The sequence below is a fragment of the Trichomonas vaginalis genome, chromosome IV, assembly GCF_026262505.1.
Source record: "Trichomonas vaginalis G3 chromosome IV, whole genome shotgun sequence".
NCBI classification, from domain to species: Eukaryota; Parabasalia; order Trichomonadida; family Trichomonadidae; genus Trichomonas; species Trichomonas vaginalis.
In genome coordinates, this window is record NC_067206.1 from 25169771 (window position 1) to 25185481 (window position 15711).

The 15711-nt window shown below is 34.7% G+C and overlaps 7 protein-coding genes and 3 pseudogenes across 10 annotated transcripts, besides 7 other annotated features; 6 read left to right on the top strand and 4 right to left on the bottom strand.

Moving 5' to 3' along the window:
- Positions 1 to 10718: part of a mobile genetic element that runs on past the window's edge.
- Positions 379 to 700, bottom strand: TVAGG3_0165040 (uncharacterized protein; the record flags this gene model as incomplete). Its single annotated transcript, XM_051225109.1, has 1 exon — positions 379 to 700. A coding segment is annotated over one exon (322 nt), but the record flags the coding sequence as incomplete, so codon positions are not given.
- TVAGG3_0165050 (organellar and viral DNA polymerase type B) lies at positions 787 to 1319 on the top strand (the record flags this gene model as incomplete). Its single annotated transcript, XM_051225110.1, has 1 exon — positions 787 to 1319. A coding segment is annotated over one exon (533 nt), but the record flags the coding sequence as incomplete, so codon positions are not given.
- Positions 2690 to 4558, top strand: TVAGG3_0165060 (annotated as a pseudogene). Its single transcript has one exon. A coding segment is annotated over exon 1 (1869 nt).
- On the bottom strand, positions 5247 to 5810 carry TVAGG3_0165070 (uncharacterized protein; the record flags this gene model as incomplete). Its single annotated transcript, XM_051225111.1, has 1 exon — positions 5247 to 5810. A coding segment is annotated over one exon (564 nt), but the record flags the coding sequence as incomplete, so codon positions are not given.
- TVAGG3_0165080 (uncharacterized protein) lies at positions 6128 to 6388 on the bottom strand (the record flags this gene model as incomplete). Its single annotated transcript, XM_051225112.1, has 1 exon — positions 6128 to 6388. The coding sequence occupies one exon, from the start codon at positions 6386 to 6388 to the stop codon at positions 6128 to 6130; it is 261 nt and encodes an 86-aa protein (XP_051110098.1).
- Positions 6950 to 6977: a terminal%2Cinverted (terminal inverted repeat of Mariner transposon ID:TVAGG3_0165090).
- Positions 6950 to 8250: a mobile genetic element.
- On the top strand, positions 7046 to 8170 carry TVAGG3_0165100 (annotated as a pseudogene). The gene has a single exon. A coding segment is annotated over exon 1 (1125 nt).
- Positions 8223 to 8250: a terminal%2Cinverted (terminal inverted repeat of Mariner transposon ID:TVAGG3_0165090).
- On the top strand, positions 9797 to 10267 carry TVAGG3_0165110 (repellent protein 1 family; the record flags this gene model as incomplete). Its single annotated transcript, XM_001307900.2, has 1 exon — positions 9797 to 10267. The coding sequence occupies one exon, from the start codon at positions 9797 to 9799 to the stop codon at positions 10265 to 10267; it is 471 nt and encodes a 156-aa protein (XP_001307901.2).
- On the top strand, positions 10317 to 10553 carry TVAGG3_0165120 (uncharacterized protein; the record flags this gene model as incomplete). Its single annotated transcript, XM_001307898.2, has 1 exon — positions 10317 to 10553. One exon carries the CDS (start codon positions 10317 to 10319, stop codon positions 10551 to 10553), a length of 237 nt encoding a protein of 78 aa, XP_001307899.2.
- Positions 10554 to 10718: a terminal%2Cinverted (terminal inverted repeat of Maverick-2 transposon ID:TVAGG3_0164900).
- On the bottom strand, positions 10719 to 11154 carry TVAGG3_0165130 (annotated as a pseudogene). Its single transcript has one exon. A coding segment is annotated over exon 1 (436 nt).
- Positions 11155 to 11475: 321 nt separating this feature from the next.
- On the top strand, positions 11476 to 11758 carry TVAGG3_0165140 (ribonuclease H-like family; the record flags this gene model as incomplete). The annotated part of the gene is made up of 1 exon (XM_001283612.1): positions 11476 to 11758. A coding segment is annotated over one exon (283 nt), but the record flags the coding sequence as incomplete, so codon positions are not given.
- Positions 11759 to 12678: 920 nt separating this feature from the next.
- Positions 12679 to 12774: a terminal%2Cinverted (terminal inverted repeat of Maverick-3 transposon ID:TVAGG3_0165150).
- Positions 12679 to 15711: part of a mobile genetic element that runs on past the window's edge.

The following is a 15711-nucleotide window of genomic DNA, read 5'->3' on the forward strand; positions in this document are numbered from 1 at the left end:
AAAAAATAACAGAATATTTCGATAACTTCAAAGAGGAAGAATGAAAAAAAATCTCGTCGGGTGCCACGTTAGAACCATAGTGGAGAAAACCATGATAAAAACAAAACGCTCCATGTCGATCATAATCGACGAAGTGCAAATCTTCACTTCGTCAAGTTTATTTTGTTTTTACCATTTAATTGTTGTAAAATATCCATATGAAGACTAACCAAAAATATATTTTTGCTTAAATGACGTCAGGGTCAATTTCTTCAACCATTTCACTTCCTTCGTCAATGTCAATAGAAGCTTCTTCAACCTTTGGTAAGAATTTCTGTATAACATCTTTGTTCGTTATTGTCTTCAGAGATGAAGGATAATATTTCACATTTGTTTCACCCTTCTTATATTCTTTCTGTTCGGAAAGATTCATAGCAATACTGAAGAAGTCAATGTTAGAGTTCTTTATGACAGTATAATGAGTATCTTTGACATTCACGAAGAAACTCTTTTGTTTCAAAACTACTGCTAACTCTTGTGAAGTATAACGTTTGCGGTCAATGACGATAGCTAATGGTCTGACATACTGACCAAACTTAGATTCTTTCACAAACTTCTTGTTAAAGATAACATTAACATTTGAAGCATTATTGAACTCATTCTTGATGGCATTAGCGAGAGCATTGTATGAAAAGAACTTGCAATCTTGCATGTGTTTCATTAAAATAAAAATTTAAATTATTTTGAAAAATAACTTAAAAAATCTAATCTAATTTTTTCTAAAAATTTTTTTATTTCCTACTAAAGATGTATCGGAAGTTGTCTAAGTTAGAACACTCGGAAATAAAACAACTTCTTACAGAAGCTAATATAGATGTTGCAAAGCATTACGCAACAAACAAAAAAGCACTCGCTGACATCCTCAATGACTATAATGGTGCAATAAGTTATGATAGAATTCATGAGTTCATAAAGCCGCAACGCGGCGAGGACGAAGTCCATGCAAGAGCATTTCCTTTAAATGACGTTGCTATTGACTTATATCATAGACGTTCAGTACCTCATGAAGTAAGAAGAGAAATGTTTGACATAACAAATGCAAACGTTGGTGAAACAAGAAGAAGAGACGACACACTGAAACAACAGAGAAGAGAGATGTTTAAGAGCGCTATAGAACAAGTTCGCAAAGCTAACGATGTCATTCGTTCCATTGACGACAAACCAAAAGAAGGTGAGAGATGGTTAAAGAAAGATGAAGAGAATAGGAAGAGAAATGTGAAGTCAGGCAATAGACTCATTGACTTTAACATCGAAGCTTTAGATGAACCAAACAGAGACTACTTACACAAACATTTCGGTAAGGTTTTCATGAGACTCTTAGAGAAGATTAAAATAAACTCCAACAAAGATGGATGGTATGTTATAAACTTGGTGGAAAGTATGAATGTTCTACGTTAAACCTCAATAATATTGGAACATTACTACATCAGCTCTTGAAGGAGAACTTTATATCAGAGATAGAAGCAAATGCTGCAGGTATTGTTGAAATGCACTATGACTTCTTCTTGACAAACATAAAGAATCTTACCGAAATAAAGATGTATGATTTAACAGAATATGAAGGCTTAACGATGTCAGATGTAAAGAAAGGCAAACCAAAAAAGAGACCATATAGAGATGAAAGCACACTGACAAATGACCAGAAAGCCATTTTGGAAGCTCTTAAGCAAACAGGAAACCCAGCACTTATAGAAAGCTTTTGGAAAGATAATGGTGAAAAGAAGTTTTATAAGAAGAGAAGCGGTCAGTTCTGGAAGTATCTTTGCACATTACCTATAAATCTTGAACGCTACCAAATCTTCAATGAACTGAACAAAAGAACTGCAACACTTATGACAGAAGATAACTGTTCGTTTATGCTTGCATTCAGGCTGGAGTAAATGAAGAAACTATTGACCACATGAGAGAAGTCATTCGTGTTAGAGACTTTCCTCAAAGTAAAGTACAAGAAATTTCTGACGCAACAGGTATAGCATTTAATGTTACCATTGGTTATTTCAATGACTCAAGACATAATGAAATAAAGAGATACATATACCAAAAGAATGTGAAACTGTTCGAACTATTGACTTACTTCTTGTTGAAGACCACTACATGCTAAATGAAAGATTACCAATGACAACATATTTCATTCGCAAATATAGAAATCTTGAAAGTGTGGTGGAATGAACATTGAGAAACAATGAAGATTTATACAAAGAGAGAAGATAAATATGTAGTTCGTTATGATAGAACAACACCGCTATGGGATGTTATGAAAACATTGTGGGAGTGCAAATATTTCGAACCTATTTCTTATGGAGAACTTTTCACATATACGACTGACTTATATAAACAGAACCTTGCACCATTTAAAGATTTGACATATGCTCCAAAGTATTGTGTACAACTGAAGAAGAAAGCCGAGTCAAAAGAAGTAAATAAAAATAAGTGCAAGTTCATTCCTGAGCACGTTTTCTTTGCTGACTTTGAGTGTAGTACCGATGGCTTTCATAAAGCTTTTAACATATGTTACGACAGTGAAGATGGTTCAGTGAGTGAAAGCATTTGGGGTCAGAACTGTGCAACAGAATTTTTGGAACGACTTCCTGACAAGAGTTTAATATATTTCCATAACCTCAGTTATGATATAAACTTCATCTTAAGACACATGACAGAAGTGAAAGGAACTCCCATCATTAAAGGTTCACGAACAATGCAAATAACTGGCTTATATAAAGGAAGGGCAATTATTATAAAAGACTCTTACAGTGTTATAAATAAGAAGCTTAAACTATTTCCTGCTATGTTTAACTTACAAACAGGACCGAAAGAAGTATTTCCATACAACTACTACAGCAGTGTTTTGTTAGCAAATGACAACAGAACTGGTGTCATTTCTGAAGCATGTAAGTTTATCCGGGATGCAGATACATTCATGAAAAACATAGATTCCATCAAAGGTTGCAGAATAGATGAAAACCACTTCGACTTAGAAAAATATAGCACATTTTATTGCAAACAAGATGTAAGAATTTTAAGAGAAGGTTTTGTTAAGTTCCGCAATGACATATTGAAAGAATTTGATTTAAACGTTTATGACTACGTTAGTATTTGTTCAATTGCTAACAAATTATTTGAGAACAGAGTGTACTTCCCGAATGGAAATTTATATGACCTCTCAAATAAACCAAGAGAATTTATTTCGAGATGCATTCAAGGTGGAAGATGTATGTTGTCAGATAACATGAAACAAAAGAGCGAAAAGAAACTCATTGCTGACTTCGACGCTGTTTCATTATATCCATCAGCTATAGCAAGACTTTATACTTTAGAAGGAATTCCAAAGGTTATGAAGGATGAGATGTTAAGCACAGAGTATCTCATGAGACATTTATTCGATGACGACCAAAAGGAACCCATTGGTGAAAAGTTTATGTCTGGCTTCTTTGTTCTCATTAAGATAACAGAGATTGGAATACATAGACACTTTCCTTTAATAGTTTGTGACCCTGAACTAAATCCAGAACTTAACGTTCCCAGAAGTTCAAACACTTGCTGTTTAATGTATGTTGACCATATAACATTACAAGACCTCATAAAATATCAAGGTGTCAAATGTGAAGTGTTGCAAGGATACTATTACGATGGAAACAGAGATATTAGAATAAGAGATGAAGTAAAGAAGTTGTTTGAGTTAAGGTTAAAGTATAAGAAAGAAGGAAATCCTTTGCAAGAAAATATAAAGCTCATTCTGAACAGTATTTATGGCAAAACTATTCTATCTCCTATTGAGTCAAAAATAACCATAGTAAATGACAAAGATGCTATAAGATATGCCATCAGAAACTACAACCATATAGTGAAGTTCGAAGGTTTGGATGGTTCAGATAAAACTATTTTCAAGCTAACGAAAAGCATTTGCAGACACTTTAACTTCTGTCCACTTGGTGTTAACATTCTGTCTATGTCGAAGAGAATAATGTGTGAAGTATTCTGTACTGCTGAAGATATGGGTCTTCAAATATTTTACCAGGACTGTGATAGCATGCATATTTTCAATGAAGACATCCACTGTTAGCTCAGGAATTTCAAGAAGAGATACGGTAGAGAACTTATTGGTAAAACATTAGGTCAGTTCCATTCTGACTTCGCAGAAATAACACCTGGAAAACAAAGTTTAGCATACAAGTCAATATTTTGTGGAAAGAAGACTTACATAGACTTACTCACGAATGATTTAAATGAAGTTGCATTTCATGCACGTTGTAAAGGTGTAAAACAAGACGTTCTTGCTTTAACAGCTAATGAAATGTTTCCTGAAGCTATACAATGCTATTACAATGAAGATAAGAACATTCACATACCTGTTGGAACATATGACAAAGACTCTGAGTTCAGTTTAATGAAACTTTACAAAGCACTTCATGATGGTCAAGAGATTGGATTTGACTTATGTAAGTCTTCTAGTCCTTGCTTTGCTGAAAAGTTTAACTTCTCAATAACGACTAAAACAAGCTTTATTCGTAAGTTGAAGTTCTGAGGTCATTTATTTTTGTCAGCAATGAGGTCATTCGTGATAAAAATAATGAGGTCATATATTTTTGTCATTTATGTATAACCATTGTCTCTCTTAAACTTTGCAATAGACAGCTTTGTTCTTCTTCCTTCTACATCTGTAATGTTTATATAATCTTTGCTATACTGTCTTAAGACATTCATTCGTCTGTATTGAGTTCCCATGAAATAGTAAAAGACATCTTCACTTGGGACATAGTAGTAATTTTCTAGAGTAAATTTAGAGTATTGTATAATTTCAACAGCATCTTCAGGAAGAGTGTCTACAATGTCAAACCAATAGCCATTCGAACCAGAAATATTTCTCATGTTTTGTCTTCTCGACACCCACCTTAAGTTTGAGATATGAAAGTCTCCTCTGTCTCTGTTTATATGGTCTACTTCTCGAAGTCCTTCAGGATTCGGTATAAATTGATTTGCAACAATTTTATGCTTAAAGAGTTTATGTTTGTTTAAATAAACACAAATATAACCATCACCGTTGTCAAACTCACTTACAACTCTTTTGTTACTTATGCGCCTAATTGGATATGGGTACTCTGAAAAGATTTCATAGTCATTGTCATGTTCGAGTGTTTGCCAATGTCCTTCACCTTCCATGCCTTTCACTCAAATAAAAATTTTCAGAAAAAATAAAACTAGCGTAGATTTTACAATACTGCGATGGTAGAGTTTAAGAGTTGTGCTTCAATGTAGAGACAGTCCTTATGGTCTGGAGGTAAGAACACTGGGCAGTTATGGTCATGAGTGGAGAACATGTCTATCCAAAACTCACGATTGAAGCCAGTTAATTTATAGTATTTAGGATTTGGTAATGGTGAATTTCTTGTATGACCAATGAACTCATTTTCAACTCCCTTACTTAAGTTTGAATATAATATAGCTTGCTTTCTATCCCAAATGCCAGGTGTTACAATCTTTGAAAATTCATTTTTCCTCGGAAGCATTGCATCATAATTGAAAACATTCTTGAAATCATCACTTGGTTCAGAGATTTGAAATCTTATACGTAATGGATTTTCTTTCTCTTTAGCGACTTCATTGAATGGTGAGAATACAACAAACTGACAGTCATGAGTTCCATCTTCATTTTCATTAAATTCATAATGAAAGTCTATAAGTTGTGGCTGACTACCTTCTTCTTTCAGTTGTGCAAGAAACTCACGTAAAGGCTGTAAAGTTTGTACTTCAATGTTAAACTTTTTCTCGAACACTCATTAAATGAAATCATACATTGTTGCAATGTTGTATCGTCTTTAAAGTATTTGTATATGTGAATGTTTTGGGCGCTTAAAGACTGTTCGTCATTTTCTATCTCGACTTGAAGTATAAAGTCAACCTTTCTGAAAGCACGTGTTATATACATAGATGTTATGCCAATGTACTTCTCTTCATTTATGTTCACAATCCAGTCTGTTGGAAACTTAAACGTTACTCTGTTCCCCTTTATTTTGACGTCAGGGTTTTCACTACTGAACGCAACAGATAAAGGTATTTGTCTATACATTTAATTCGGATAAAAATAAACCATTTACTCTTTCTTTGCTTCAGCTTCTTTAGCTTTTGCTTCAGCTTCTTCTCTAGCTTTCTTCGCCAGCAAACGTGGGTTCTTTTGTCTTCCAGCAGCTAATGCAGCAAGTTGTTTTTCACTAAGTTTTCTCTTTGGTCTCTCTGGCTTTTGTTCTTGTTTTTGTTCCTTCAGTTCGGATAAAATTTGCTCACGAATTTCTTTCTTCAATGCTTCAACATCTATGACCCCTTGGGTCTTGTCCGTAGGGCTTGTCTGAGTCATTTGACTGCAGATAAAAAACAAAATTAAAACTTTAACCGATGTAAAATGAGCTTGTCAAAATCAGAGCGAGAGTCTATTATATTAAATGACGCAGAGGAATACAACATCCTTTCTATTACGTAAGTCAGAGTAAAGATGGTAAAATATACGTAAGAAAAAGAAAGGTTCCATTAGCGAATGCAGAAAGCGACAACATTAAGGTGCATGGCACGAGGGCGAAGCCCATATAAAACCTTCTATTCAAACTGAAAAGTCAATAGAACCAGAAGAAAAGAAGCCAGATGTTCTTTCAATAACGAACCAAGAGCTTATTGCAAAGTTCGTGAATTTCATTGAAAAACAAACCGAGTCAAAGAACCCTGACCCACCAGTGAAAGAAGTTGAGACAAAAGAGAATGTACAGTTCATTGAAAATGTCAAGAAACAACTTCCACCACAAATGCCAAGAAGAAGAGTGAGAATAATGAAGTAAATAGATATTTTTATCTGAAGTAAATACATGCAGAACGAACAGCTAAACGAATTTACTCCAGCAGAGCATATTCATCAGATTCGCTCATATAGGGTGTCCAAAGGTGCGTTTAGCACAGCGCTCTATATGAGACTATTAAAGGAGATATATGCTGATTATAAATATATAATAAAAAATATGAATATATGTATATGATGAGTATGTTGTATTTTGGCGCCATGCCGGGATATAAAATGAATTTTGAGACAAGAGGCGGTTTCGCGGAAAATTTTGGCGGGATTTTTTTTCATTTTTTTAATGAATCATAAAGAAAACATCCTCGCTCTTGCAAAAATGCAAAGACTGTAAAAAAATCTACGAGACATTGGTAAAATGCTTCGGTATGGATGCTCCTAGCTATTCCACTGTAACGTATCATGTTAGGATGTATCACTTCATGAACAAAAGGCGCCCATCATAAAAATTGACAAAAAAATCGCCGGATCAAAGAAAAATCAAAGCAATTCTTCAAGCGCTAGATGAAGACCCAAGAGCATCACTCAGAAGGATAGAGGAGATGACAAAGATACCACGTACAACAGTCAGTTATTATCTGCACAATTATTTGAACTACAAACTAGCGTATACACGTTGGGTTCCGCACAACCTTAATTCAGTTCAAAAAAAATCTAGAGTCCAATCTTCGAAAGAGCTCCTCTCTATATTGGGTGCGTATCAATCCAAGAAGTTTCGCTTTTTAGTAACAGGGGACGATCTTGGTTTCAATATGCAACAGAAGCCAAAATCATGTGGATCCCGAAGGATGAAAATCCGCAAACATTCCCGAAGAAAAAAATTGACACACCAATGATGATGTTGTCGGTTTTTTGGGGCGTGAATGACATCATCGCAATTGATATTCTTCAAAAACCTAATACGATGAATGCTCAGTATCTAATTGACAATGTTCTTACTCAAATTATCAATTCTGATGAGTTTGAGAAATCCAAACAACAAAAACAAAAGTTTGCAATTCATTTTGATAATTCAAGAGTTCACAAAAGTCATAAGGTAATGAATTACTTGGTGGAAAACAATGTCAAAGTTGTTCCAAACCCAATTTATTCACCTGATATTGCACCCTCTGACTTTTATTTATTCGGCACGCTAAAAAAGAGAGCTGAAGGACGCGAATTCGCGAGTCCAGATGATCTTGAAATTTTGTAAGAGAGCAATTTGAGCAATTTTCTCATGATGATTTAAAGCGTGTCTTTCAAGCCTGGATCGATCGCTGCGAACGCGTGATTGAATCCAATGGTGATTATATTTAAATAAACTTTATATATATGTAACTTGTTTATTTCTATTCGCAGTATTCAGGTTTGTGCTAAACACACCTTTGGACACCCTATATTTCGATATCATAGACAATGCAGTTCAAATTGGTGACACTAATAGAAAATATTCTGACGCAAAGATTCCATCACAACCTGGAACTGCTAAAGATAACACATGGGTAACATTCAATCTCTCACCTCCTGGTGAAAATATGTTGGACCTTTACAATACATTCATTACGTATAAAATGGAAGGTCAATTTATTGTAGATAAAGAAATTGGTTCAGGTTCCAATAAAACAAACCCACCAGGATTTTGGATTGGTTTCGATGACGCTTTCTATGCAGTTGCTGGATATCAAATCCTTGCAAATGGTCGTATCGTATATTCTCAAGACAACGCAAGAGAAGAAGCATATATAACTTCAAACTCACAAACTACCGAACAAATAAAGAAGTAGATGTTTTCTCAAAGACTCGACATGAAGATGTATGGAGTCATTCGGGAACATGCAGAACAGGACAAATTGTTAGTGGTCCAATTACAGCAGGAAAATCATTTGATTTTAAGCTTCGTTTAAGAATTCCTGTTAGAAGATTCTTCCATTAGAAGCTATTCGATTTATTCCAGCTTTTGGAGGAAAACGTTCAGCTTAAAGTAAAGTTCAGTAGCGACGCCTTACAATGCACATCTATATCTGTAAATGATATCGTTGCTTTCAATCCAACTCTTAAAGTTGCATTTGCTTCAGATTCAAATCCACCGACAAATAAATTTGTTCCATGGAATGAACCATTCACTATGATAACGAAGGCAATAGAAGCTAGTGGAACAGTTACTATTACAACTGTAACCCAGCAACTATTTCGAACAAAGATGGATTTTAATGAATGTTTCATTCATCCAAAATCATTCTCTTTAGACCCTAACATTTATACAGAACTTGTTGAACATTATACAAACGAGGCTTTATGTTTTCCTGTTAAAGTTATTGATTGGATTCCTATGGACGGTTCATTCTCAAAGAATACAGATAGTTCAAGTGCAACATTTACAGCAGCTTATACGCCTATTAATGTTAAAAGTATTTGGGCACTATTTAGAAAGAAAGACAACTATTATGTTAATTTTGAGAACCCTAAGTTTAAATATCTTCAGCTTTCCATGGGAGCTTATGGAAATATGCCTGCAGAACCTGAAAAATCATATGGACCTGTATTTTATGAAATGGTTGCGAAACGCTTGCAATACAAACAATGATATGATTGGATTTAATGAAGATGTTATGAGGTCATTGGTGGATGATGGTAGTGTGGAACATAAATGGGATAGCTATGACAACACACATTTCTTATGTGGTTTTCCAACAGAAGTGGACTTTTTGCTTCCAGCAAGGTCAAACATCTACTGCTCCAATAACATACAAATTGTCTGTTAAAGGACCTATTGAACTAGCAACTGAAAATGTACCAAAGCCACTTATTGGATTTATGAGGGATTGTTGCTTTGCCATTCAGCGTGCGTGCTAATGGCATCCCAATAATAAGATTAGATGACTATAACTTAGCTGCGGACGACAGTGAGGAATAAAGGATGAACGTTTATTTTAAAGCTTATAAATGAGTTCTTCATCAAGCTCTCGTGAACCTTCACCATCTATGAAACAAACTTTACCAAACGATTATGGAGCACCTATTGAATATTTCTTACGAGCTGCACAATGGCAAAGAGCAGTCTCACCAAGGTTAGGTGTTCCACCAGCTCCTGTCAAAAATAGCATTTGGTCAAGTCCTTATATAAGATATGGTCTCCCACTAGGTTTGCTAGCTACAGCAGGAGCAGTTATGATGTTGAAAAGAAATAAAGCAAATGTTGTAAATAATACTGAAGTAGCTGAAGTTAAACAAACTCCAACACCTTCGCCAAAACCAACGTCAAAACCAACGCCTTCACAAGCAAAACCTTCAATGACTCCTGAACCTATGGAAGTACAAACTCCTATTCAAAAGTCAACTCCTAAACCGACTCCAACATTTAAACCAGAACCTACTCCTCAAATAAATCGTAAAACTCCTGCGTTTCCTTACTGAAAAAAATAACGTTATTTTTATTTAATATTAAAATTTTTATTTGATTGAAATGACGACTAAAGTCACTGAAGCAATGAAACAAAAGTTTTTGGTAAAATACATTAAATCAGGAACTATTCCAGAAGGTTTTTACGTTCATACTATGAAGGATGGTAGAGTTCAGTTTAGAAAGATAAAGCAACCATTAGATAAAGAAGGAATTTTGAGAAAGATTAAACTTCATGAGGACAACATTGCTGAACTTAAGAAGAAGTTAGAAGAGTTGGAGAAAGGAAGAGAGTTATAAAGCAATGAATTCAACAGGGTGAAAAACCGGGTGAAAAAAGAGGTGAGATTTCACCACTTCACCTAAATTTATTTTTGTGCTATGTTTTCATACGTGTGAGGGTGGTGATATCATTTATTTTTAAGTTTATTTTATATAAATGACAGAAACAAAAATAAAACATATCTACTCAACAGGAATGAGACCCTTACTGACTATGTATTCGTTTAATGCTTGATTGAAAACAATGGTACATATTATCGTATGGGTATACACAACGTCTGTTTCCATCGTCGTCGTATATGTAGAGCTCAAATCCAGTCCAACCTTCTTTTGTACAATATGTAGCTTTATTTAAGTATGTATTTATGTAGATAAGGCAATTTTCTTCATCGCTCCAGAAATAATTTTTCGTCTTTGTTGAAATAGTTTTCGTTCCTCTACGTCCATAAGGAATGTATGCAATAAATTTAGCATCATAAGGTATTATAATATATTCAGGGTTTCTTTCATCGTCAATGGGTCTGTCTTTGTTAAAATGCATGTTTCTCAGTTTTACTTGAGTTTTGAATAGTTCACGGAAACGTTCTGGGAAAGAGTCATAGTAAATGTAGTCGGACATGTCTTTGTAATGAAATAAAAAATTTAAAAAATAAAAATAAGGTTATTTTTTATTTAGTGAGGATGGTAGTGAAGTCATTAGTGAAGTCATTAGTGAAGTCGTTTATGTGTCAGACGGTTTTGTAAATATTTAAGGTTAAGTTGGTGTTATGGCTGTATTGTAAAATATACGTTACTGGTTTTGTAAAGTGTCAAACCGTTATCTTGGGTAAGGTGGAACGCAGTGCCGCCGCACCCAATATAGGGATACTAACTCAGGAACCTTGGTGAATGGGCGTCTCTGTCAATGCAAGAAGTGGAAGAATACAACTTCAACGATTTTATGATCGAGATGCTTTCGAGACGTGCAGAAGCAGAAGCGAGGTTCTACAAGAGAAGTTCGGCCAAGAACATAGCTAATGAGTACAAGAAAGCTCTTTCCAACTTTATACATATGAATGAGAGTGAAATCAGGAACAACACCGACCTCACCTGCTTGGATCAAAGGTTTTGGGTAGCATGTGATGCAAATTTCAAGGCATTGAAAGAGATTGCCTTAAAATCCATGTCTATTGCTGCAACCGAAGCTGATGTGGAAAGAATGATTTCAATTGTGCGGAACCTGCGTAATAGGTTTAATCAAAACCACGTGAAGATCTAATAAAGTGTAGAATCCTATTGAAGCTTTTCATGACAAATGAAATCCTGAAAAAGATATTTCCAAGATGACTGAACTTGCCGTAGCTCCTTGATGCTGTAGCTCCATGCTGCAGCTTGACCTACTGTAGCCCCTTGATGCTGCTTGATTGTAGATGTTGGCCTTGAATGATGCCGCTTGACCTGCCGTAGCCCCTTGCTGCCGTAGTTCGTTGCTGCCGTAGCTCCTTGCTTGCTGCTTGATCGTAGATGTTGCCCTGAATGCTGCCGCTTGATTGTAGATGTTGCCCTTGAATGCTGCCGCTTGACCGTAGATGTTGGCTGTGAATGTTTATCGCTTCAACCGCTAGCTCCTAACTGCCTCCAAACAGCCGTTTTGCTATGACCTCAATCACTTTTATTTATTATTTTAAATATATATTTAATTTTTATTATTTGAATAGGCCAACTTATATTTGAGAAGCTCAATTTGAGACCACTTAATACATTGAAATATCATAAATATTGAAATATTAAAAAGTGTATTTTCAAAATATTGAAATTATAAAATTTATAATACTGAAATTGAGACAAATTAATAAATTCAATGTGTTTTTTTTGAAATAACTCTCAAATATTATTTTTTTTGTTTATTTAATGATGAATAAATATGATTGCTTTAGTCAATCATAAAAAACTAATTTAAGTTTAATAATGAAAGGATAATTTGATCGTTTTTTAAAATACAATTATTTTTGATGATTTGCAAGAAGCTTTGAAAAGAATATAATATAGGTTCTATTTTTGTAAAATTTATCCAAATCATGTATTACATAAATTACGATTAAAACGATGAAAGAACCAAAAAGTGTGTTTTGTGTTTTGTTGTTGCGTGTTGGATGCGGGATCAAAAAAAAAAAAAAAAAAAAAAAAAAAAAAAGGTAGTGGGGCTTCCAGGCACTTCGTGCCTTCTAGCCCTGAAGATGTTTAGTATAAATGAAGTCTTAGAGGACAAACATGACTATGAGTTTTGATATGACAAGATAGAATATGAGAGAGGTCCTATAAACCGGAGAAAGTGTTATATAAACATCTGTCATATTACTCAGAATATTATACAGAATTCAATAAAAATATATTTTAGGTGAAGAGGTGAGATTTCACCTGTTTTTTCACCTCATTTTTCACCTCTTGAATTTTCATGAATTTCATCGTAAAGACTTTGTCAAGATTTCATCGTAAAGACTTTGTCAAGATTGTCATCGTAAAGACTTTGTCAAAACTTCATCGTAAAGACTTTGTCAAAACTTCATCGTAAAGACTTTGTCAAGATTTTCTTCGTAAAGACTTTGTCAAAACTTTCATCGTAAAGACTTTGTCAAAACTTCATCGTAAAGACTTTGTCAAGATTTCTTCGTAAAGACTTTGTCAAAACTTCATCGTAAAGACTTTGTCAAGATTTCTTCGTAAAGACTTTGTCAAAACTTCATCGTAAAGACTTTGTCAAAACTTCATCGTAAAGACTTTGTCAAGATTTCTTCGTAAAGACTTTGTCAAAACTTCATCGTAATGAGCGTAAATCAGACAAAAATATATTTTAGGGTAGAAGGGTATATCTACCCCGTTTTCTACCCTCTTTTCTACCCCATATGTACTTACTGAAAAAGTATGTGTTCCATCTGTCATTTTACTCAGAATTTTACACCAAAAATAATGTTTAGGTGAAGAGGTGAGATTTCACCTGTTTTTTCACCTAATTTTTCACCCTCTTGAATTTTCATGAATTTTACACCAAAAATAATGTTTAGGTGAAGAGGTGAGATTTCACCTGTTTTTTCACCTAATTTTTCACCCTCTTGAATTTTCATGAAATTTACACCAAAAATATACTACTAGGGTCATTTACGAAGAAATCTCAACAAAGTCTTTACGATGAAATCTTGACAAAACATAGACAAGAAAGTTCATGAGAAATTAGATGAAGAAGTCTTAACAAAGTCTTTACGATGAAATCATGAAAATTCATGAGGTGAAAAAAGAGGTGAAAAAAGAGGTGAAATCTCACCTCTTCACCTAAAATATATTTTTGGGTCATTTACACTCATTTACGAAGAAATCTCAACAAAGTCTTTACGAAGAAATCTCAACAAAGTCTTTACGAAGAAGTCACAATAAACATCTGTCAAAAGCCGCTTTTTAACTTCACTTAAAATGCCACGTAAGCTACGTAAGAATATACGTAAGAGGAAGAGAGCAATGAAACATCCAATAGTAAAACTAACACCACAACAACAGTTGCAACAACAAATGCTGAATGACCCCACTATGTTGCAACAAATGTCAAGCAATCCTATGCTTTTAAACCGAGTTGTTGGTGCACAGAGTGGAGGTTTAAGAGCGGCACTTTTAGCGAAAATGGCAGGCTATGGTGGAGCTGCAGACGGAACAGCATATAACCCTCAAAGTCAAATGAATTTGAGTTCACTCAAAAATCAAATAACAGATGTCAAAAAGTCAAACATAGACATACAGAAACAAATAAGTGAAAACGAAAAGAAACTAGAATATGACAGACACACAAAGAAACTCAATGAGTTAAACGTAGAGAAAAAGAAGAAAGAAGAACAACTGAAAGAACTAAGTACAGAGGAATATGCGAAAAAAGTGTCAGAAAAAGCAGCAGAAGTAGCAAAATGGAACAAGATGTCATAAATTTGAAAAACCATACTACTCAATATAAAATACTGAAAGATGAAGAGATAAAACAAAAAGCCCTGAAGACATATATGGATAGCGATGAGTATAAAAAAGAAGTTGAAGCAAATGTAAAGGCAGAAAAACTTTTACAGTTGCAAAACCAAACCGTACAGTATGAAAACTTAGCACAAGAAAGTAAAAATAACGACGCAGCCATGCAAAAGGCAATGAAAAGCGCAGAATATATAAAAGCTAACAATGACTGGTTAGATGCCCAAGCCAACGCCAAAGCAGCCCAACTTATAGGGTCAATAAGGACAAAAATACAAGCGGATGAAGACAGTTCAAATGAAGCTTTAACAAATGCTGACTTTAAGAACGCCTTCGAAGCTCTTCATAGTAAGGTGAAACTAGTGAACGACTTCTCATCTGGAAAGAAACTGAAGTCTGAAGGTTTCGACAAAGAGTTAAAAGAAGTAGCACAAAATATGACGAAAATAACAGATGCAGCAACGAGACAGGCAGTTCAAAGTGCCTATGACGCCGTTAGAGCAACTGTTGTGAAAAGTCAAGAAAAAGAGTTACAACAGACCAAAACAGACCTAGTAAATGCTTTCTTAAAAACGAAAAGTCAGGTAGGACATTACGCTGCAGATGGAACATATGTGCCAGCTGGTGGAACTTATATACCAGCTGTTGGAATTTATATACCACCAAACCCTCCAAGAGAAGCACCTGCACCAGGACTACCTAAAACATTTACATCGTCACATGGACACAGACACAGGCATGCACCAAAACCAACACAACAACCAACACAACAACCAACACAACAACCAGCACAACAACCAACAGTTCAAAACACTGCACCACAACCAACAGTTCAAAACACTGCACCACAACCAACAGTTCAAAACACTGCACCACAAACAGAGCAAGGACATAAAAGAAGTAGAGAACAAGGAAACCAAGAATTCTTAAAAATGCTTAAGGAAGACTATGGTTACCCAGATACTCTTGACTTTAGTGACAGATATAAAGAAGCTATTAGAAAGTTCAAGGAAGGAAATACTGACCCGAACCTATTTAGCTTTATGGTTCAGCACCAAATGGGATATAATTTCAAACCTGGAAAATACAAGCTCGCTAAGGGATATGATTTAATAGCATATCATCCAAATGACATGGATGAATTTACTCCGAGATATTTGATGTCAGAGCTAAATGACAATTCAACTTTCGTCAT